The sequence below is a fragment of the Scyliorhinus torazame genome, chromosome 6 (genome assembly GCF_047496885.1).
Source record: "Scyliorhinus torazame isolate Kashiwa2021f chromosome 6, sScyTor2.1, whole genome shotgun sequence".
Taxonomy (NCBI): Eukaryota; Metazoa; Chordata; class Chondrichthyes; order Carcharhiniformes; family Scyliorhinidae; genus Scyliorhinus; species Scyliorhinus torazame.
This window is the reverse complement of record NC_092712.1, coordinates 285,704,324-285,727,806: the sequence shown is the minus strand read 5'-3', so window position 1 is coordinate 285,727,806 and position 23,483 is coordinate 285,704,324. Positions and strand designations below refer to the sequence as shown.

Here is a 23,483-nt window from a genome sequence, read left to right as displayed (position 1 = left end):
TCCCCGCGTTTGCATGGGTTTTGCCCCCACAACACAAAGATGTGCAGGCTAGGTGGATTGGCCATGCTAAATTGCTCCTTAATTGGAAAAAATGAATTGGGTACTCTAAATTTTTTTTTTTTTTTAAAAGGAGTGTGCCTGAAGAGAGAAAAGTGCTCCTTTCAGGCGAATGAGGTGACTGATCTTTGATGCAGGTGGTTGCACAAGGGCTACAATCTTGAACATAGAACATAGAACAGTACAGCACAGAACAGGCCCTTTGGCCCTCGATGTTGTGCCGAGGTTTGTCCGAAACCAAGATCAAGCTATCCCACTCCCTGTCATACTGGTGTGCTCCATGTGCCTATCCAATAACCGCTTGAAAGTTCCTAAAGTGTCCGACTCCACTATCACAGCAGGCAGTCCATTCCACACCCTAACCACTCTCTGAGTAAAGAACCTACCTCGGACATCCCTCCTAAATCTCCCACCCTGAACCTTATAGTTATGCCCTCTTGTAACAGCTACATCCACCCGAGGAAATAGTCTTTGAACGTCCACTCTATCTATCCCCTTCATCATCTTATAAACCTCTATTAAGTCGCCTCTCATCCTCCTTTGCTCCAATGAGAAAAGCCCTAGCTCCCTCAACCTTTCCTCATAAGACCTACCCTCCAACCCAGGCAGCATCCTGGTAAATCTCCTTTGCACCCTTTCCAATGCTTCCACATCCTTCCTATAATGAGGTGACCAGAACTGCACACAATACTCCAAATGTGGTCTCACCAGGGTCCTATACAGTTGCAGCATAACCCCACGGTTCATAAACTCAAGCCCCCTGTTAATAAACGCTAACACACTATAAGCCTTCTTCACGGCTCTATCCACTTGAGTGGCAACCTTCAGAGATCTGTGGACATGAACCCCAAGATCTCTCTGTTCCTCCACATTCCTCAGGACCCTGCCGTTGACCCTGTAATCTGCATTCAAATTTGTCCTACCAAAATAAATCACCTCGCACTTATCAGGGTTAAACTCCATCTGTCATTTTGCGGCCCAGCTCTGCATCCTATCAATGTCTCTTTGCAGCCTACAGCAGCCCTCCACCTCATCCACTATTCCACCAATCTTGGTGTCATCACAAATTTACTGACCCATCCTTCAGCCCCCTCCTCCAAGTCATTGATAAAAATCACAAATAGCAGAGGACCCAGCACTGATCCCTGTGGTACACCGCTGGTAACTGGTCTCCAGTCTGAACATTTTCCATCCACCACCACCCTCTGTCTTCTTTGTGATAGCCAGTTACTTATCCAATTGGCCAAATTTCCCTCTATCCCACACCTCCTTACTTTCTTCATGAGCCGACCATGGGGAACCTTATCAAACGCCTTACTGAAATCCATGTATACGACATCAACTGCTCTACCTTCATCTACTTAGTTACCTCCTCAAAGAATTCAATCAAATTTGTGAGGCAAGACTTACCCTTAACGAATCCGTGTTGACTATCCCGGATTAAGCTGCATCTTTCCAAAATGGTCATTAATCCTATCCCTCACGACCTTTTCCATTAACTTACCGACCACCGAAGTAAGACTAACCGGCCTATAATTACCAGGGTCATTCTTATTCCCTTTCTTGAACAGAGGAACAACATTCGCCACTCTCCAGTCCTCTACCACTATCCCCGTGGACAGTGAGGACCCAAAGATCAAAGCCAGAGGCTCTGGAATCTCATCCCTTGCCTCCCAAAGAATCTTAGGATATATCCCATGTGGCCCAGGGGACTTGTCGAGGTGGATGGGCCTGGCTGCGATGTTATGTGTGTGCTGGTTGGTCCAACTGCCTGTCCATCAGTGTGTGTGTGATTGCACCATGATATGCTGATGTGGATATCATGACAGTCTTCCCTTTTCCCCTTACAGGAACCCACAACATCTCTTTAAAGGTTGCTACTTGATCCATTATGTTTTTGCCTTGTAGGATTTGACACTCATTCACCCAGGGTTCTTCTCCATGCATTGACCACATTAACTTCCTCCCACTCACCCAGTGCCCCAGCTATCCCCAAAATATATGTGCTCAAATAGCCATTGCATATTTCCCTTAAAATTAGCAATGTAATTGATAAAACATTGACATGTACATTTGTTCAGTCTGGAAAATAGCCATTCATCACAATCTGTTTTCCATCCCAGAGCTAATTTTGTAACCATGCTGCCATGTCTCCCTTTAACCCATGGGCTTCATTTTTGCTAACAGGATTAGAATATGGTATTAATGGCTTTTGGAAGTCCATACACACAACATTAACTGTATTGCCCTCATACACCCTTTCTGTCACCTTATCAAAAAATTCAATCAAGTTAGCCAAGCGCAATTTTCCCTTCATAGAATTGTGCTGGATCTCTTTTAATGATCCATGTTTGTTCAAGTGGTGGTTAATGTTCTCGAGAAATTTGTTTTGAAAAGCTTTCCCTCCACCGACATTAAACCTACGGCCCTTCTTCCCTTTGTGAACAAGAGTGTAACATTTGCAGTTCTACAGTCCTTTGGCACCAGTCCTGTATCAAAGGATGACTGGAAGATTGTGATCCGCAATTGCAACCTTACTTCCTTCAGCAACTTAGGATGCATTCCTGCTGGGCTGGGTGCCTTATTCACTTCAAGTAACACCAGCCTTTCTAGAAACTTCTTTGTATCTATTTTTATCTCATCTATTATCCTGACAATCTTTTGCGTGCCACAGTTTTGGCAAAATCCTCTTCTTTGCTAAACACTGATGCAAAGTACTCAAATTAGTATCTCAAGTTGTGCCTTCTGCCTCCATGAACAGATCTTCATTTGGTTCCTAATAGGTCCCACTGTTCCTCAGACAAATCTTTTAGGATCCCCTTTCATATTAATCACTAATCTATTCTCATACTGTTCCCTCACTTCTCATTCTCATTTTCATTCCTGCTCTGTACTTTTTATACTCAGCTTGATTCTCTCTTGCAATATCAAGGTGGCATCAGCCGTACACTCTCTTTTTCTGTGTCCTCCTACACTCTAAGTTCTAAATCAACTATTAGAGAACTCTGGCTTAGGTGGTCTTTGTCGTGTTGGGTGTTCTGACGCACAAATGATCCAACACGGCTGTAGATGGTACAACTCGGTTTTATTGTCTAAACAACTGTAACAACTAACTGCTGGCTTGGGTACGTGCTTCACCAGCTAACCTGTGGACCCAGCCCTATCACTATCTATGGTCTATGTCTGAGTGGCACACTGTGAGCTCTGTGCTCTGAGCTATCTCCTGGTAGAATGAGCGGGAACTGTGGTGTTCCCTGTTTTATAGTGCGTGTGCTCTCACTGGTGATTGGCTGCGATGTTATGTGTGTGCTGGTTGGTCCAACTGCCTGTCCATCAGTGTGTGTGTGATTGCACCATGATATGCTGATGTGGATATCATGACAGTCTTCCCTTTTCCCCTTACAGGAACCCACAACATCTCTTTAAAGGTTGCTACTTGATCCATTATGTTTTTGCCTTGTAGGATTTGACACTCATTCACCCAGGGTTCTTCTCCATTTACGTATTCCAGTTTGGTCCTTGACCATCTTCATAATTAATCCAAACCTTATGGTACTATGATACTATTCTTGTGATGCTCCCCACTGTGACATTTTCCACTTGGCCCACTTCATTCCCCAGAACTAGCAATGGGCAGGAAACACAGAGATGAAGAAAATTCTCCTGAACGTACTTAAGAAATTCCTCCCCTTCTCTGTCCTTAACACAATCAATGTTACATTCAATATTGAGATAGTTAAAGTCTCCCTTTATCACTGCTCTAGCACTCTTGTATCTCCCAATAATTTCCCTGTAAATCTGCTTCTCTGTCTCCTTCCCACTATTTAGTGGCCTATAAAATAGACTAAATATTGTAATAGCTCCCTCACTGTTTCTTGACTCCAGCCAGATGGATTCTATCTTTGACCTCTTAAGGACATTCTCTTTCTGTCGGACTGTGATATTTCCCATAATCAAACTGCTACCCCTTCTTTTTTTGCCACCCCCGAAACCCATTTTTCCTGGACATCGTGCAAACAGGAATGGTAAGCATTCAATCCTCCTCTTTTCTCAGTCAGTTAACACCATTACATTAGATTCCCATACGGCTATTTTGCCTGCAGCTCACTAACCTGAATAACCAAACTTTGTGAAATCATATCATAGAATTTACAGTGCAGAAGGAGGCCATTCGGCCCATTGAGTCTGCACCGGCTCTTGGAAAGAGCACCCTACCCAAGGTCAACACCTCCACCCTATCCCCATAACCCAGTAACCCCACCCAACACTAAGGGCAATTTTGGACACTAAGGGCAATTTATCATGGCCAATCCACCTAACCTGCACATCTTTGGACTGTGGGAGGAAACCGGAGCACCCGGAGGAAACCCACGCACACACGGGGAGGATGTGCAGACTCCGCACAGACAGTGACCCAGCGGGGAATTGAACCTGGGACCCTGGAGCTGTGAAGCAATTGTGCGATCCACAATGCTACCGTGCTGCCATATGCATGCACTGCACACCTGACCTGGAACTCTCTACATTCTGTGGTCACGCTAATTCAGCATAATTTCTAACTCCAAATACTTCTCCCAGTCCTCGCTACTCTCACTTCTCTACTTTTTAATACAACATCCTTGTGTTCGAAAGCCTTATCAGAGGTCTACTTAACCTGTTCACGAGGATATGGGTCCCCAGTTCAACTCGAATGCAAACTACTGATGAATAGAAAATGCTCCCAGTTTTGCACCTGACCCAAAGATATCAGGTGCGATTTAACGGTCCCATTGCGCCCAATTTAGGGTTGGGATGAAGCCATTGAATTTCATGAGAGGCTTCTCACGCAAATTGCGACGCATGAAATGCTTCGCGAGATTTAACAAAATCTCACAAATGTCGCGATCTCACCCTCACTGGGCGTGATCCAGATCTGCATACTTAAACGGGCCGTTAGGCTTCTTGAAATATGTGTTTGCGGGATTCTCCCTGTGCCCGGGACCTAACGGCCGTGCCTGGGAGACCTCGCCAGGGGGTCGTTTAATGCTGGTTTCCACAAATGAGGACCAGTTGTAATGGCACCTGGGGTCACCCAGGTCATTAGAAACCCCCGCGTGGTCGGGGACAGAACAGGGTGGCACTCCCTCAGGCACCTGAGCACCCTGACACTGCAAGGTTGACAGGGCAGTGGCAGTACCAGGGTGTCAGGTTGCCAATGCCAGAAATCGGGCCTGGGGTTGGGGGGGGGGGGGTGCCTTATCAGGTTGGGGGGGGGGGGGGTAGGGTGAACGGGTGTTCCCTGGGAGGGGGGGGGGGGGGGGGGCAGGAGGATGGCGGAAGGCGGGGGGGATTGAAAATGGCCTGGGGATGGCTGAAACGGTGTGGTGGGGGGGGTTAAAGAACAGGGCAGGCTTCCAAAATGGCACCCGATCTGCGAGGAGCCTTTCCTGAAGGCGAGCTTCAGCTTCAGGAAATGACTCTGCAGCCTCGGCGGAGAGTAACGCCCCAAGGCCAAAAGAAAGGCAAAAGTGCCGGTGAATAGCAGAGTGTTTCTCGGCTGCAGCCGCTGAGAAAACCACACTAAACCCGCCCAAAACCTGGACATGGATTTTTTTTCCGATTGTATCATTTCTATGCCGAGCTTTGAGGCGTTTATTTTTTGGGTAACATCCTTGTTATTAAATACTCACCTTTAAGATACACCAGTGTAAAACAGACTGAACCTGGTGCCTACCAAAGGTCCTGTTAACCATGGTATTAAATTGTATTAAATTGGTAAGTTCACCCAGAGGCAGAATACCGAGGCAATGGAAAGGAAGGGCTCTTCAGATGCTGGGTTTCGAGGCATTGTATCGGAACAGAGTAGAGGACGCTTTATTCTTCGGCATTTCACGGTGCTATACCTAACCTGGGAGTGATTGGTGCTGGATGGGAAATTATTTATTCACCTCACTAAAATAAGCACAACATTTACAAAACTGTTCTGCAATCCTGTCATTGTGGAGCTCGTTAGGATGAGTTACATTGGCCGAGCAATGGTACACTTTGGGTGGAATATAATGCCCCTCCCTCAGGTAAATTTGAAGAGGGGGGGGGGGGGGCATTTAATCCCACTGAGACTAGGTAGGGAGGCTCATGGATGGCTTTCCCACCCCGATGCCAATTGAGGCCCCAATGGCCACTCAAGGGCATCATCCCGTCACTGACGATATTGATGCGACAGAAGGTGGGATACTTGTCGGGTGGGAAGCCTGAAAAGTAAACTTGCTTGCAGGGTCCTCTGATTGGCCTGCAGCTCTCGAGGGGCGGGACCTTCTCTCCAGGAGTCCTGGGGAGAGCCTGCCACTGTCCGCTTACGTGCCTGGCTGCCATTTAATACAACAGACCTTCCCCAAAAGAGGTGAGACCCCAGCCGCCTGTTGTGTTTCAGAAACCCCCAGGCTGGGATTTTCACTTGCCTGTTGGGATCGCAACAAGAGTGGACGTGCGGTGAAAATATACTTCCCGGATGGCGCATCACTGTCCTGACTCCTCCGGGATGTGCTCAAATTTTCATAGCGAGTGCGGGGATGTGGGAGCTGGGAACTTGCTCACCTCCAGTTAATGGCCTGTGAAAGCTCCTTGAGGAGTTTGTTAGCGGACCAGGGAGGGGGAGAAGACGATTTCAATGTGTAACTCACCAATCCAGAAGAGTCTGGTGCATGTTAGTGTACAGCAATTAGGTCAATCCGGGTAGAGATTAAAGGTTTTTTTTCATGATGAAAGGTTTGGGGATCTGGGGGATCTTGCAGTGGATTAATCACGCTCCCATTCATTTGGTTATTTTGCCACTTTCCAGCGCCTTGAGGCTGCTGATCCTCCAAGTTTCCTCTCTTCTGTAAGACAGCAGCAGACCCCAATTGCCAACCAGCTGCAGTGGCCTCTCGCGCTCTGTAGGCAGATCCCGCTTCCTGTTAGCACTTGGTGCCGCTAAACGGGTGCCAAACGCGCCTCCGACACAATTAGAGCATTCATACTTGAAGATTCCATCGTGCGAGTTACACACTTGGTGCAAAGTCATCTGGGTGCCAGGTTCCCGAACCCGATTTGTAAATGAAGTCCTCGTACTGTCACACCAATCCAGATTTGGGGTCAAGCTCCCTCTACAATCTCCCAAACAGTGGGCTTTAACCCAATTTCAGTAGAGCAACAGCTGGCAATGATACAGTCCTTTTAACATGGAAAAATGTGACCTGACACAGGACATGGAATTAGACATAGAATTTACAGTGCAGGAGACCATTCAGCCCATCGAGTCTGCACCGACCCTTGGAAAGAACACCCCAAACCTCCACCCTATCTCCATAACCCAGTAACCCCACCTAACCTTTTGGACACTAAGGCCAATTTAGCACGGCCAATCCACCTAACCTGCACATCTTTGGACTGTGGGAGGAAACCGGAGCACAGACTTGGTGAGAAGTTGTAGACTCCGTACAGACAGTGACCCAAGCCTAGGACATCCCTAGGCTTGTCTGAATTGTCAATTAGTGCTGTATGAGTTTATGCTGCAGTTCCATTGCCTTCTAGGACTGCTTCAGTTAATTTCATAAAGGACCCTTGCAACCAAGAGGGAGGGTTTGAAAGCTAGGTCACAGAGGTGAAAAGCCTGTGTCTAACTCACCAGTTTGACTGTGCCATCTGGTTGCCATCCCTACATAGTATCTGTAACAAGTCAGGTAATTGTCATAATATACACCAGTATATTATGGTGCAGACACACACACACACTGATGTACATGCAGTGGGACCAATCAGCATACACAACACCAGCCAGCTCGGAGCACAGAGCTCACAGCCTGCAACACAGACATTCACCATGTGCTGAGTGCATCACCTGGTTAGGACTAGGCAAGGGTCAACAGTATTGCATTTACCCACAGTTCAAGTATGTTATTATAGTTAACCTTATAATAAAATAGAGTTGCACCACTTCCAGTGTTGGTGACCTGTTTGTGATCCAGAACACCCAACACATCATGGTACAAGGAGTGGTTGCATACTAGCACTTCTGAGTCCCACCTGCAACTAATCAGCATTCCGGTATCCTGAAGTATGGAGAACATCAACCCGCCACCGCCGCTCCGCATCGCCGGCAATCACGGGGTCAATTGGAAGATTTTTAAAAAGCGCTTCCAGCTCTACCTCGAAGCCAGGGACAGGGAGAATGCCTCGGACACCAGGAAGATTGCTCTGCTCCTCCACGGCCAGGCAACACGCCATCCACATCTTCAACTCCCTCACATTCGCAGACGACGAGGACAAGACAAAGTACAAGACGGTTCTCCTCAAATTTGATACCCACTTCAGCATAGAGGTCAATGAAAGCTTCGAAAGATACCTGTTCCAGCAGCGCGTGCAGGGTAAGGACGAGCCTTTCCAATCCTTTTTAACACACCTCCGCATCCTTACGCAGTCCTGCGGCTATGGGCCCACCTCCAACTCCATGATACGCGACCAGATCATATTTAGTGTTCTGTTGGACCCCCTGCATCAGCAGCTCCTCAAAATTAAGCAACTCACCTGAGCGACTGCCATCGAGACCTGTGTCCTGCATGAAAATGCCACCAGCCAGTACTCCCACATACAGGCAGCTGAAACGGTGCGGCAAAGTCCCCACGAGGCGGAACGGGTCCAAACAATTGAACACCTCCAAGGCTGCAGCCTGGATGAGGGCGGCCATTTCGCGCGCTTTTCCCGGCCTCCCGCGCATGTACGCGGCAAACGAAGGGACGGTGACGTGGAAGAATGTGATGCGCAGGCACGCACCACGCAGGACTGCACCGCGCATGCGCGGTGGTGCAACGAGTGTACTGACGTCACGACGTGCGGCAACTGTGGCCCGCCTATTTAAAGCGGAAATGTCCTGCAAAATCGCGACAATGCCTACGATGTGGCAGACTTGGCCACTATGCTGCCTGCTGTCGAGCAGCTCAGCCTGCCAATTCGCATCGCTTCAGCTAGCCTCGCAGGAACGTTCGGGCAATTCAACCCATGTTCACCGAGTCCGATTCCGACTTCCCGCAGATTAGTGACACCGAGGACCCGAGGGAGCCTTTTCGAGTCGCTGTTATAACAAAGAACAGGCTGTCCCCGAATCAAAACCACCAGCCGCTGTCGTTGCACAGCATTGATCCAGATGACGAGTGGTGTGCCACTCTGACGGTCAACCATAATTCGTCGCCCACCTCAGAGACTTGACTTATGAGTTTTACAATGTTGGACTCTTTGATCGGTACTGTTATCCTGTTTCATCGTTCCAGTAGTTTGTATATAATGTTCATTTCGTTGTTGGTGTGACACCCTATTTCTCTGCATCAGGCACCTTCCCGTGTAAATAGATTAGCCTCATGTACATAGTCATGTAAATAACACGCACACACATAGTCAGGTACATTCACTACACGATATTTATTGTCACGCAGGCACATGTTCTTTATATAAAAGGAGGGATGTCATAATATACACCAGTATATTATGGTGCAGACACACACATACATACTGATGGACATGCAGTGGGACCAATCAGCATACACAACACCGCAGCCAATCACCAGTGAGAGCACACGCACTATAAAGACAGGGGACAGGAGAGTTCCCGCTCATTCTAGTAGCAGCCAGCTAGGAGCACAGAGCTCACAGCCTGTGTTGAGTGCATCACCTGGTTAGGACTAGGCAAGGTCAACAGTTAAAGCTGGTATTGCATTTACCCACAGTTCAAGTGGGTAAAAAATAGAGTTGCACCACTTCCAGTGTTGGTGACCTGTTTGTGATCCAGAACACCCAACACATCAGTAATGAATTCAGTTAAATGTGTTTATTTGCTATTTTAACAGTTGTTAACCTACCTGTCAATTTAAATCGAGTAATGATTTCATTTAGATAGCACTCAGATAAATTTCAAACCATTTTATTTTGCGAGGACGAGAGGAATTTCAAATGTTTTCATTTAGATAGGGCACAGAGGGTCTTCTACCCTTGAGAGATTCTAAGAAGGTGATAACAATGTAGCTGCAATCTGGCCATTTTACTGCCTTTTTCTCGGTCTTAAGTGGGTGTTTGAGATATTCTGTCACAGCAGTCACCAGGGAATTATTGGAAAGTTAGTTGAATTTGGTGGTTCAGTAAAGTAACTGTGATTTTGGAAAGAGCTATTCCATTCACTGTGAGGGTTGCCAAGTCTGGTTTGACTTTTCCTGAAGGTATCATCACATGATCGAATACCTCCAACCAGTCTGACCTCACGCTTCTCAGAATCATAGAAGGGTTACAGCACAGGAGCATAGTTGGCCCGCCGTGCCTGGACCAGCTCTCCGAATGAACTCACCGACATCCATTTTCCAGCCTTCTCCCTGTAACCCTGCACGTTCCTCCTTTTCAGGTAACAATGTAATTCCTTCTTGAATCCCTCGATTGAACATACCTCCACCACATTCTCAGGCCCAACTTTTCAGATCCTAACCACTCGCCTGGGAACAGGGCTGGATTCTTCCACCCCGCCCGCCGCAAAAATGCCACTGGCGTGACCCCGACAATGGAAAAATCCATTGACCTCGGGCGGGATTCTCCGGTCACCAGGCGATCGCGGCCGGAGATTACCGTCCACAGTTTCTGGCAGTCTACTCTGTTCAGATCCCTCATGATGTTAAATATCTCTGTCAATTCTCTTCTCAACCTTCTCTCCTCCAAGGAAAATGGCCCCAACTTCTCATAAATCTGTCGACATAACTGAAGTTCCTCACCCCGGCACCAATTTCATGAATCTTTTCTGCATTCTCTCGAGTGCATTCACATCTTTCCAATAGTGTTGATCAGCCTCAACCATGTAGCCTCACTGTTCATTGGCTTTCTTCCACCAATTAGCAGACAAACAAATTCCTCATTACTTAACTGGGTGCATCCTGGCTGTGTCAAACCCTTTTTTCCCCCCAATAAAGTCAACAACCATGGGTATTGATTCAGCTGTCACATATCCCTGCAATTTTCATGGCCAACTGGAAATGCAAACGGAAACCAAAATTTTGGAAAGGTGTGGAATGGGCACATGAATGTTGCCGACTATACACCATCGCTCAAAGTCAATATTACCCCCCGTGTTTTTCCAAACCCTTTCCACCGAAAGCAAAACTTCTTAGATTTTTGGGGTAAAATTTGCAATCACATTTTTCCCTTCTTTGGCATTCTTGACACTATCTGAAGTCAACTTTGAATCCTGAACAGTGTCCCACCATTAAGCATGCCCCCTCTCAGATAGGGTAGCCAAACTTTTCGAGTTAGTCTCTAGGAATCGAAGGCTAATCTCTAGGGCAGCAGTCTGGTGAAAAATAAATGTTTCAATAGGTTCATTTATTAGCTGTAAATCTTTTGAGTTGAGAAGAACAAGATTACTTCATCATCCAATTGGGTTCAAAGTATCTATTCCCTTTCTGGGAGTTGGGGTGGTTTGAGGTCAGAGATCATTTATAAAATCCCCCTGAATATATTGGCAGACTGCCTGGCCCCTGCACATTGACAGAGTTAGCACCTCACCCACAACACATCACCTTCTGGAACAGGTGACAACTGGGCCCAGTTACGTACTTGTCTCCTTTACTCTTGGCGATGTTGATGAGCTTCTCGATCCCACCCGAGTCCCGCAGGGCCTTGGCATTTTCCATGTTTTTAGTAATGACTTCATGCAAAGCGCAGCAAATGGCAGTTATCGTCTCGTCGGAGATGGTTTTGCTGATTGTGCCAGTGTTGGTGCCGGTTCCAGTGCCGGTACCAGTGTTGCCGCTGCCTCCAGGAAGACGGTGGACAAGATCTCGCATGGCATATTTGCCTTAGTGGAAAGAGAAGAAGAGAAACACGATTAGATCACACTTGGGGTACAGAGCCTTGTTCTGGTCTCCACATTATAATAAGGGTGTGGAGCTATTGGGGAAGGTACAATAATAATTTACCCGCCTGTCAGAAATGAAAGGCTATGCCTCTCAGGAAATATTGAACAAAGGCAAGAGAAGTTTAATGGGTGACCCTCTAGATGTCGTTAAAGTTATGAAGGAGTTTGCAAGGATATACATAGAGTTTGATTTTATGGCCCTCCACTGGCGTGTTTGAATTTGGGGTGGGGGAGGTGTTTGTAAAAGGCAATGAGGCCGTCCCACCCACCCCTGATCTGTCCCCCATTTTGCAGAGGGGGGGGGGGGGTAAAAATGTCTGAGGTGGGGCTTCCATCCCAGGTGGGGACCAATGTCTCGCCTTGAGCCAATTAACGCCCTGCCAAGGGTAAAATTGCTGCTGGGCAGCCAGCATTTTTGTGGGTGGCCTCCCGACTGATATTGCAGTCAGTGAGGTGGGAGATACGGCTCCATGTGACCTCTAGCCCACTGTCACAGTAACATATACAGTTGTTTACCTTTGCTCATTGAGACCATGCCAGACCCTACTGAATGTTCAATATACTGTTATTCTCTAAATGAAAAGATGGCTGCCATGCGTTACCTGATGAACAATACGCACTACAATACAATACAACAGCAACGGCACTTCAAAACTATTTTACTGCCTGCTTTTTGACTGCTCCGAGAAGAAACCGAGGCAGGGATGGGATGAGGTGCTTTTCGTTCTCTCATCGACCCCACTCTTTCAAATGACCACAGCATGTTTTCTAGTCACCAGCCACAGAAACAAAGGGGCTTGTCCTTCCACCTACCAATGAGCTCCTTGTTTCTGACATCCAATGCCATATTTCGTAACGCTGTGGCGACAGCACATACCACACGGTCATTGTCTATTCTCAGCAGCTCCACGAGAATGGGCAAACCCTTCTCCTTCCGGACTGCAGCACGGATGTAAACGGACCACTGTGAACACAAACAGCAACACATTGGAAATCAAAAGCAGAACTGATGTTAAACACTGGACAACGGGTGCTACTTAACCACTGAAGGAAAGATGGAAACCCTTCTCCGCAGACATTACTCTTAACATAAACCAGCCACTCTCTAGTGTCCATAGAATAGAATCCTTGCAGTGCAGGAGAGCGTTCAGCCCATCGAGTCTGCACCGACCCTCTGAAAGAGCACACTACCCTGGCCCACTCTCCCACCCTATCCCGGTAACTCCACCTAACTTCAGGTGGGCTGCGGGAGGAAACCGGAGCACCTGGAGGAAACACATGCAGACACAGGGGGAATGTGCAAACTCCACACAGACAATGACCCAAGGCTGGAATTGAACGCGGGTCCCTGGAGCTATGAGACAGCAGTGCTAATCACTGTGCCATCGTGCTGGCCTTGCCCTCAATAACAAATGAATATATTTGGACCAAAGGCTGAACAGAATGTGGCTCTTTTCTCTGGAAAAGAGATGGATGAGAAGTGACCCGATAGAGGTATTTAAAATTCTGAAGGCATTGGACAGGGTAGTAGTAGAGAGGTCTTTTTATTTGTGTGGGATTCCAAAGCCACACGTTATAAAACAGATGGGTGGGATTTTCCGACCCGGCGCCGGGGGGCAGCGTGAATCCCGCCCCGCTGCTCCGACAGCGGCTGCTGAATTCTCCGGCGCCGGTCTTCGTGTGGGGGCGGGGATCGCGGCGCGCTGGTCGGGGGCCATAGGCAGCAGCCCCCCCCCCGGCAATTCTCCGGTCCCCGATGGGCCGAGCGGCCGCCCGTTTTCGGCCAGCCCCACCGGCGTGAAATGGACATGGTCCATCCTGGCTTGGAGGGCGGTGAGCGGAGTCCTCAGGGGGGGTGGGCGCACAGGGGGATCCGGCCCCGGGGTGGCCTGGCCCGCGATCGGGGCCCACCGATCTGTGGGCGGCCTGGGCCGTGGGGGCACTCTTGCCCTCCGCGCCGGCCTCGGTAAGGCTCCGCCATGACCGGCACGGAGAAGAAACCCCCTGCGCATGCGCCAGAACACGGCGGCGGTTCTGCGCATTAGCCAATTCGCGCCGGCCCACGGCCACCCTTCGGCGCCGTTTGGTGCGGCGCCAACCCCGCCGGCGCCGGCCTAGCCCCCGGAAGTGCAGAGGATTCCACAACTTCTGGGTGGTCCGACGCCGGAGTGGTTCGCGCCGCTCTTGGTGCCGGCGTTGGGCCGTCCCGCCAATTGCTGGAGAATCACGGCCAAAATAGCCACTAAATCCAGTCTGATAGAGCAAACATCTTTACTCAGGATAGTGGTCAAGATGAGGAACTTATTATCACATGGAGTCTGAAATAAAAACATAAACTGCTGGATAAACCCAGCAGGTCTGGCAACATCTGTGGAGAGAGAAACAGAGTTAACGTTTCGAGTCGAATATGACCCTTCTTCAGAATTGAGTAGCTTGTTTTAGTGCTGTAAGTTCTATATCATTTTATGAAGAATTGTCAAACTATATATGGTATTATCCTTCTACAATGTCTTCTCAAGTGTGATGTACAAGAATCTCTTTCCGAGTCCTCTACATAGGTTTCTATACACAGTGGAATGAAAGTTGGATGGGCTCAATAAATCGTGTGTGAAAATACTGCCAATCTGCCTATTCTAATATAAAGCTCAATATGTTTGCAATTGGCACTGATTTACACTGGCAAGTTTAAGTAAACGACACATTGTGCAACGAATTACAGAGGCTAAAATCTTCTCGAGGCAAGGAAGGAGGCGGGCCAATCTCAGAATTTGATAGGTTGCTGTCAGGATTGATACCCGATGCCTTCTGGCCTCCATTGGAAGCAGGTTCTGGGCAAGTCGATCTTCCTGCCTCCACTTGAGTCCCATCAGTGGTCAATTGACGACCACTTAGGACACTCTTGTTGCAATCTTCCGATATGCAGCCTGCTCGCCTGGTATAACTGTGCGGCCATGTTAACTGGAGGCGGGGGTTGGGGGCAGGGAGGTCATAATCTGTGCATGATCAAGGGCATGAGATGGGGCAAGAGGGTTGGTCGCTCGGAGCCACCCCCTTGGCCTTACTGCTCGCTCCTCGACCCTGGGACTCTAGGGGGTGTTGTTCCGGCGGCAGCCACGGACTCCCTTGGGGCACTGTTGAGTGCAAAAGCTGCCGGCCTCTGATTGGCTGGCAGCTCTTGGTGGGCAGGAAGTTGTCATCCAGGACCTTCGGTCTGGAGGAACGCCTGCCACTGTCCACTTGACTGCTTGATTGGCAGAGATTTTCCTCTTCAGAATCAGCATGGGTGCCATGCCGCCTCATCTGCCAAGAGCTGAAGATTCCGCCCATCGAGTGACACAGATCAAAAAGATCCCCAAATTTCAGTATCTTTTGTTTAATGCCTTTGTAGATGATCTGCAGTAAGGAGTCACACACAAAGGTTAAATTTGAAGCTAATACCAAGCTACAGAAGATGGTAGATGCCAAAGCTGCACAATTTGAGCACTGTCGCAGACAGTTGGCAGATTAAAGACGATGCGGAGAAATGCAAAGTCCTTCACACGGGAACAAGAGGTCCAGGAAGGAACTACCGTTAAAGGAAAGGAAAATGTTGGTCATGGAAAATGAAAGCGATCTATGGAGTCCTGATTGACAATAAATTGAAGATAGTGCAATTATGCTCGACAGCCGTGAGCAAAGCAAATTTTGATATAAGAACAGAAAAGACTGGAGATTTATAGCAGGTCAGGCAGCATCTGTGGAAAGGTAAAAAGAGTTAGTGTTTCAGGTCTGTGACCATTCATCAGAACTGCCAAGACCTGCTGAGTGCTTCCAGCATTTCCCATATTTATTCCAGGTTTCCAGCCTTTGCAATATTTTGCTTTACTAAAGCAAAGTAGATCATTGAATCATAGAAACCCTACAGTGCAGTAGGAGGCCAATCAGCCCATCGAGTCTGCACTGACCCTCCGACTCTAGGGGGTGTTGTTCCGGCGGCAGGTCACGTTCAGCTCTCTGTCAGACAGCAGTCAGATATTTTGCAGAGGATAAAAGGAGCATCGCTCTGTCCCCACTGCAAGTCATCATTATTCTCCTGTAGGTCTGGCCAATAGCTCTAGAGTTCTGCACATGAATTTGGCCACAATTCTTGACGATCTTCTGCAGGCACTGCAGGAATGAGCGGATTCAGACACCAGGGTGGGAGAAGTCTTCACACCGTAGTTCTAGTTGTCATTAAACCGAGTGGCTAAAAAGGCATTCCTAGCCTTGAACCCCATGCTGGCCTGGCTAACACCCGAGGTCCTTCCTCCTCCTCCTTTGCGGGTTGCCCCTCGCCACCCCACCCTCAACATCCTCCTCATTCAAGGAGATGTGACACTTCTCCATCTCTTCCTGCTCCAATTGCTCGCCTTGCTGCAGTGCCAGGTTGTGCAGAGACAGCATACAACAATGATGCAGGACACCCTTCTGGGGGCTGTATTGGAGGGCTTGCCCAACTGGTCCAGGCGCCGGAACCGTATCTTGAGCAGTCCAATCACATGCTTGACCAGGGCACGCGTTGAAGCATGAGGCTCATTGTAGCGATGCCCAGCGGGTATATGTGGCCCCCGCACTGGCGTCATTAACCACCTCCTGAGTGGGTATCTTTTGTCTTTGAGGAGCCAAGGCTTCAGCCGCTGCTCTCACTCAAAAATGGATGTGGTCTGCGAGCGCCCCAAGATGTAACTGTCGTGGACGCTCCCCTGGAAACGGGCACACGCCTGCAGACTGCACATCACGTGGACACAGATAATCTAGACATTGAGGGAGTGGTATTCCTTGTAGTTCACAAATGCTGCCCCATGTCACAATATATTTCAGCGCAGATTCAACCGAATAGTAGCAGGGATTAATGAGTTAAATTATAATGACGGTGCATACACTTGGCGTCTAGAAGATGGAGAGGTGGTCTCAGACAGGTGTTTAAATTGTGGATCAAGGCTGGGGGTGTGGTGACAGTTTCCTCTGGTACAGGAATCGAGAATGAGGGATCAAATTCTTAAACTTTGAGCAAGGTCATCAGCGAGCATTTTTCACACAAAGATCAGCAGAAGTACGGAACTCTCTCTCGCAAAAGATAATGGGCACTTGCACAATTGAAGCTTTCAAGCTTGAAATGTTGTAGGTAGGTTTTTGAAGGTTATCAAGGGATATGGAGTAGAGACAGATAAATGGAATTGAAGTACAGATCAATAGGAGGCTGGAGACATTTGAGAGGCTCAGTAGCCCACTCCTATTCCTCATGTCCTTACTCCTAGCTCTTAGCTGTTGTCCTGGGAAGAAATCTGACATGAATCTATTTGTTTTTATTCATTCAAGGGGTGTGGGCTTGAGAAATTAGTGGTGAGCTGCCTTGTTGAACCACTCCAACCCATGTGGTGTAGGAACACCCACGGTGCTGCTGGGGAGGGAGTTCCAGGATTTTGACCCAGCGGCAGTGCATCTGTTACGAACCATTCATTTAGCCTCTTCCAATAGCGGCTTTAATTTCATTTTCCCTCCCTATAAATCACGTGGCAGATAAACATCAGCTTACAGTTATCATGGGAGTGTCCCTTTAAGAAAGGTTTTTGTCTTATCACATGGCTTCAGTGATGTCATTATGTGGGTGAAGCTGGGCTGTGGTTCTGAGTTTTACTTTCATTTTGAGTTTGACCTGGTTTTGTTCTGCACAGGTTGTAAAGACGTGTCTCTTTATATTCATTTTAAAAGCTGTTTCCAGACTGCTTGATAACTTGAAAAGAGATAACTGCTTTCCGGAAGGAATTCAAACCTGCTGTTTGAGAAGGGCAATAGAGTATCAATACCAAGCCTTAAAGACAGTAAGAGTGCTGAATGCTGGGCCACACCTTTGAAAAGGGTTTCTGGTTTATCAGATCTTGTTATTAAAGGGGGAAATTTATTAAGGGTTATACATAGAGCACTGTAGCTGTGTGGGGTATTTATATTGGTAGTTGATAAAAATGCTTACTGCGTGTGTTTATAAAAATGTTAACTAAATTCGCAGGATGAAGCTTATTTTTGAATAACACTGGAAAGGCAGGCCCTTGTGCTCATCGTAACCAAAATCAATAAACAGTCGTAGGTCAGGTGAACTCCACGGTATACTTTGGAGTTTTCTAAACCCTGGCCCATAACACAGTAAGTTCTCAGAATTTGTACATAAAACGCTAGGCTGACATTCATTGTCCGTCCCCAGTTGCTCTGCAGAAGGTGATGGAGTGCCTTCTGCTTGAGTGGTCGCCATCCGTGCGGTGTAGGTGTTCCCACAGGAAGCAGTCAGGGAGTTCCAGGATTTTATCCAGGAATAATAAAGGAATGGAAACACAGGTCCAAGTTGGGATAGCGTGCAAATTCCTGGTCAGCACAGCGACAGAGCAGCAGTCCATGCTGACATCAGCTGATTCCGAATTCCCAGTAAGGCTATATGCTGGAGAGAGCAGTCTTTGCTTGCATTATCAACTCTAGGTTATCAATCCAACAGCAACACCATCAGGCCATAAATGGCTCTGAATATTTGACAAAGAGATGTCGGTATAGTATTAATCCATTAGTATTGTTAATTTTATGAACGTTAAGTGACCTCCAGTTCACATCATGTGTCAAGACTAAGCGTAGTCTTCGAACACAGCAGGGTTAGGAGTGTAAGAATAATTGGACCAGGGTGTACTGATATAATTGAGACCCCATTGTATAATTGAGACTCCATGTTAGAACGGAAATTGTCCATGTAAATTTGTCATGCTGTAACTGCAACAGCCCCCCAGTAATGCCGTCCTACTACTGGTGAGAAGATAGGGCTGCCATGATAAGTGTCTTCAAAACTTTCCATTCTAAATGTAGATGTAGTAATTTATAATGAAGATATAAAAAATGATATAAAAATGGCAGAACGTACGTCTTCAGAAAGGAAACTGAATTATTTTGTGTACCCTTGGGCGACATGATGGCACAGTGGTTAGCACAGCTGCCTCACAGACCCGGGGCCTTGGGTGACTGTGGGGAGTTTGCACCTTCTCCCCGCGTCTGCGTGGGTTTCCTCCAGGTGCACTGATTTCCTTCCACAGTCCAAAGATGTGCAGGTTAAGTGGATTGACCATGCTAAGGTGCCCTTTCATGTCCAAAGGTAGGGTGCTCTTTCCGAGGGTACGTGATGAGTCGATGGGCCGAGAGGCATCTTTCTCCACTGTAGGAATTAGTTCTATTCTTCACCCAAAAATGGATTATTCTGACTATTGTTATTCTATAATTTCTGCTGCAAAGCGTTACTTTACCAAAATATTGCAACAAGCACCAATATTTAAAAATCAATAGACACTGCACTGCAGTTTATTGAGGGTTGCGGTAAGGGAGTTGTATATCCCAATGTTTTATTGCAATATTATTTTTCATTGTTACCCACATCCTACACTAAGTTAGCAGATGTCATTTTCATGACATTGTAAGAAATGCCAATTTGATTTACTGCACCAAGTATCTACAACCATCCATAAGTACTCTGTTATATTGCGCCGGAGGGTGAACGCTTCCACCTTGTGTGCAAGGTTGGGGCTGATACAGCTGAAGGTGGTGTATAGAGCGTACCTTACAAGGGCGAGGATTAGCCGGCTTTTTGAGGGGGGTAGGAGATGTGTGTGAACGTTGCAGGCGGGGGGTGGGGGGGGTAGGGGGGTGGGGGGGAGAGAGAGCCTGTCCAAATCTGGAGGAGGTGGCGGGGGAGAGAGCCTGTCCAAATCTGGAGGATTGCTGGAAGGAGGTGTTTAGGGTAATCTCTAAAGTGGTGTACTTGAAACTGGACCTGGGCCCTTGGGAGGCTATTTTCGGGGTATCGGATCAGCCGGGGTTGGAAACAGGCGTGGAGGCAGATGTTGTAGCCATACGCCGCGTTGATCTCCCGAAGGCGGATCCTGTTAGGGTGGAGATCAACCTCTCCACCCTGCGCCCTGGCGTGGCGGGGGGACCTGCTGGAATTCTTGACACTTGAAAAGGTCAAATTTAAACTGTGGGGAAGGATGGAGGGGTTCTACAATTCATGGGCGTTATTCATTGTGCACTTTCGAGAATTGGATCACATCGAACATTGGGGGGGTGGGTGCTGGGAGGGTTGTGGGGAGAAGGACTGTATGTGTTAATGGTGACTATGGGTGATTCCTGATTCCTTTTTGTCATTTATTTATGTTTTTATTTATTTATTTCTTTTGAAATTTTTTATTTAAAACAAATTTGTAAAATTTCCAGAGAGAAAACAGGGCCCATGCAAAGGGCTTTAACATAGTGATAACAAACAGTGGGAAAGAATAAACATGTTAACAAAGCAGTTCCCCTATCAACTCTGTTTGCCATGCCCCACGTGTTCAACTAAACTAACGTGGCTCTAACCCCCCAACCCCTCCGCCCTCGGGTGCTGCTGCTATTGGTTTCCTGTGCCGCTCCCTGAGAGTCCGTAGCGACTCTCTCCCCCAGGGGATCCCTCAACACCCCCCCCCCCTTGCCCCTTAAGTCTCCTCTGCTCCCCTTCCCGTCTGTCCACCCCCTAACCTCCCCCACCCCCCGAGGTCTGACCTGCCAGGCCAGCCCCGCGCCTGGCCCTAGCCCGCCCCTCCTTCTACTCTCCCTAGTGCCCCCTGACCTACGCTAGCTACGCTGACCCCTGCCCTTGGCGCCTGTCTGTCTCCCACCCGAGCACTCGGAGTCCTCCCCCCACACACCAAGGACCCATTAACCTGATCGTATCTCCCCGTGCCCTTCCAAGTCCCCTGACCAGCCCCTAGCCCATCCCCCTCTCCGAGGCCCCGATCTCCCGCCAAAAGGTACCAAGTGCGGGACCCCCCCCCCCCCCCGATGCAATCTCCCACAAACACCCCACACAGTGCGCCCTCCAACCCCCGCTCTCCGTCCCGGCTGAAAACAATCTTGGATATAACATTACAGTACAGGATAATCTAACAAACTGCCGTCACAAAAAAGCTCTGAGAGCCCAGAGTCCCTTAGTTCAAGTCCAGCTTCTTCTTTCAAGAAAAAAATCACTCCTAACCAGAGCAAGTTAGGTTAACAGACCGCCGCCACTGCACAGCACTGAAAAAACTAAGTACCCTTTAGTTCAAGTCCAGCTTCTTTTCTTTGATAAAAGTCCAAACCTGCTCTGGTGTCTCAAAATAGTAGTGGAGTTCCTCAAACGTAACCCACAGCTTCGCAGGATACAGCATTCCAAACCTCACCTCCTTTTTGTAGAGGGCTGCCTTCACCTTGATGAATCCTGCACGCCTCTTGGCCAGCTCCGTTCCCAAGTGCTGGTAAATGCGCACCTCGCAATTCTCCCATCTGCTGCTCCTCTCTGCCTTGGCCCATCGCAGCACAGGTTCCCTGTCAGCAAGCCGGTGAAAGTGGACCACCAAGGCCCTCGGTCAGTCATCCGTCCCGGGCTTCCTTGCGGGGGCTCTATGCGTCCCATCCATTTCCAGGGGTCGAGGGAAGGCCACCGGCCCCATCAGCGGCTCGAGCATACCTTTCACGTATGCACCCACATCCGACCCCTCGCAGTCCTCGGGCAGGCCAACGATCCTCAAATTCTGCCTCCTGGCTCTGTTCCCCAGCTCTTCAAGCTGCTCCTGCATCCTCCTCTGGCGGGCATTCAGCTCTTCCACCTCGTGCTCCAGCTCCGCCACCGTGTCCGCCTGGCTGGAGAGCTTCCCCTCGACCTCCCTGAGCGCCTTCTCCTGGACCGCCTGCGCCTCGACCATTCGGTCCATTACCGCCCTCATCGGGCCCAACGTGTCCCTCTTCAATTTGGCGAAGCAGTTCTTAAAAAAACGCATCTGCTGCTCCCTTGGCCAGTGAGCCTCCGCTCCCTGGTCCCTGCCATCCGCCGTGTTTCGTTGCCTGGCCTGGGGTCCCCGCTGCTCCCGCTTCGAGCCCTGCCGCTCCACTCGACCACTTCTGGTCCAGCTGCTCATACCCTGGGGGGGGGGGGGGGGGGGGGGGGGGGAAAGCCTCTTCCCTATCATCTCCTCAACTTAACCAGGTTGCCAGGTCCCGCAAAAGTCCGTTTAACAGGTCCGTTTGCCCATCGCGGGCGGGAGCGATCCGACCTGCGACCTGCTTCCTTGAGGGCGCCACCGGAGTCTTTCATTTGTTTAAGTTAACATGCGGGCTAATATCTGGGGTTTGGTGGGAGGATGGGATCGTTGTTATTGATAGGGGGATTGACATTGCATTCGTTACTGATTATTGTTTATTGTTGGGTGTAAATTTGGGAGAAAATGTGAAAAAGGAGGAGAATAAAAAAGAATTTGTAAAGAAGGACTCTGTTACATTGACCACCACTAAATGTTCACCCCCTCCACCATTGCACATCATGCATGCAGTGTGTGCAATCCCACAGGATGCGTGCTCTGCAGCAAGTCATCAAGGCAACTTAAACCCCCCCCCCCCCCCCCAATCCGTGACCTTTGCTAATAGAAGGAAAAGAAAAGCAGAAGTGTGGAAATATCAGCACCTCCAAGTTTCCCTCCAAGGCACATACCATACGTACTTGGTCACATTGACGGCGTTCCTTCATTGCTATTGTGTCAAAGTCCTGGACTCTCTTAACATTGTAGGAATCCCTTCATCACAAAGTGCACTGGTTCAAGAAGGCGGCTCAACACCCTTTCACAAAGGCAACTAGGGATGGGCAAAATGTCAGCCATGGTGGTGATACCCATATCCCTAGAAATCCCTAGGGCTAAAAAACTAAAGCACTGGAATGCAAGCAAGTCATCCTGCATTGAAAGATTCTTCCTGATGAGCAGGAGAGGCAGAGCTGTCTAACAGTTGAATACCCAATCACTACACTGTGACAATAAAAGCTACGGACTCTCACACAACTGTGAACACCTGACAAAAGTGCACTCCATGGTCGAATGCGGAAGGACAAGTGCTGTCCAATGGGTGGGTGGATCTGTCTGTCTTGGGACCAGCTCTGTCACAACCACCTGTAGATTAGAGGTGAGTCCTGGCTGGGATGAACTATGTTTCTTGTAGACCAAGTGGTCATGTGTGATGTGGCATCAAAAAGGGTCACATATCAGGAGCAAGGGAATTCTCCCCGGAGTGCGGACAGAGTATAAACATGGATTAGCTCCTGAGCTAGTGAATAAACTATTGTTGGTTGCAAGTTCTTATTGTCAGTGATTGGGAACCCAGCATTTCTACAGTGCTGGAAGGTAGCTGATTTTCCAAGGTCCCGTTGAATCATCAAGGTGATATTTGCCTTGGAATTGTGCTGTTGCAATGATGTATCCATCTTCTACAAGTTTACCATGCTGTCTCAGAAAATCATATATGATATAAGTAATGCTGATATTTAATCAACCTCCCTCAATTTCTCTCCATTTTCATTTACAGTCATTGCAATAGCCCTAAATAAGAATTACACCCAGGGAATAAAAACCAGTGTTGACTTCATGTGAAGTTGGCTGGATGCCGATGGTGAATTGGACCAGGATATATATTTGGTACCTTGATTTGA

At 48.4% G+C, this 23,483-nt stretch overlaps 1 protein-coding gene across 7 annotated transcripts in view; it reads right to left on the bottom strand.

The window, feature by feature from the left end:
• The window catches only part of LOC140425471 (catenin delta-2-like), a 1,686,689-nt gene that overhangs the window by 62,427 nt on the left and 1,600,779 nt on the right, over positions 1 to 23,483 (bottom strand). For all 7 annotated transcript variants that reach the window (XM_072509780.1, XM_072509779.1, XM_072509782.1 and 4 more), the window contains 2 exons: positions 12,770 to 12,920; positions 11,656 to 11,896 (listed from right to left, as the gene is read on the bottom strand). In XM_072509780.1, coding sequence (XP_072365881.1) covers positions 11,656 to 11,896; positions 12,770 to 12,920 — 392 coding nt within the window. The remainder of the gene's footprint in view (positions 1 to 11,655; positions 11,897 to 12,769; positions 12,921 to 23,483) is intronic.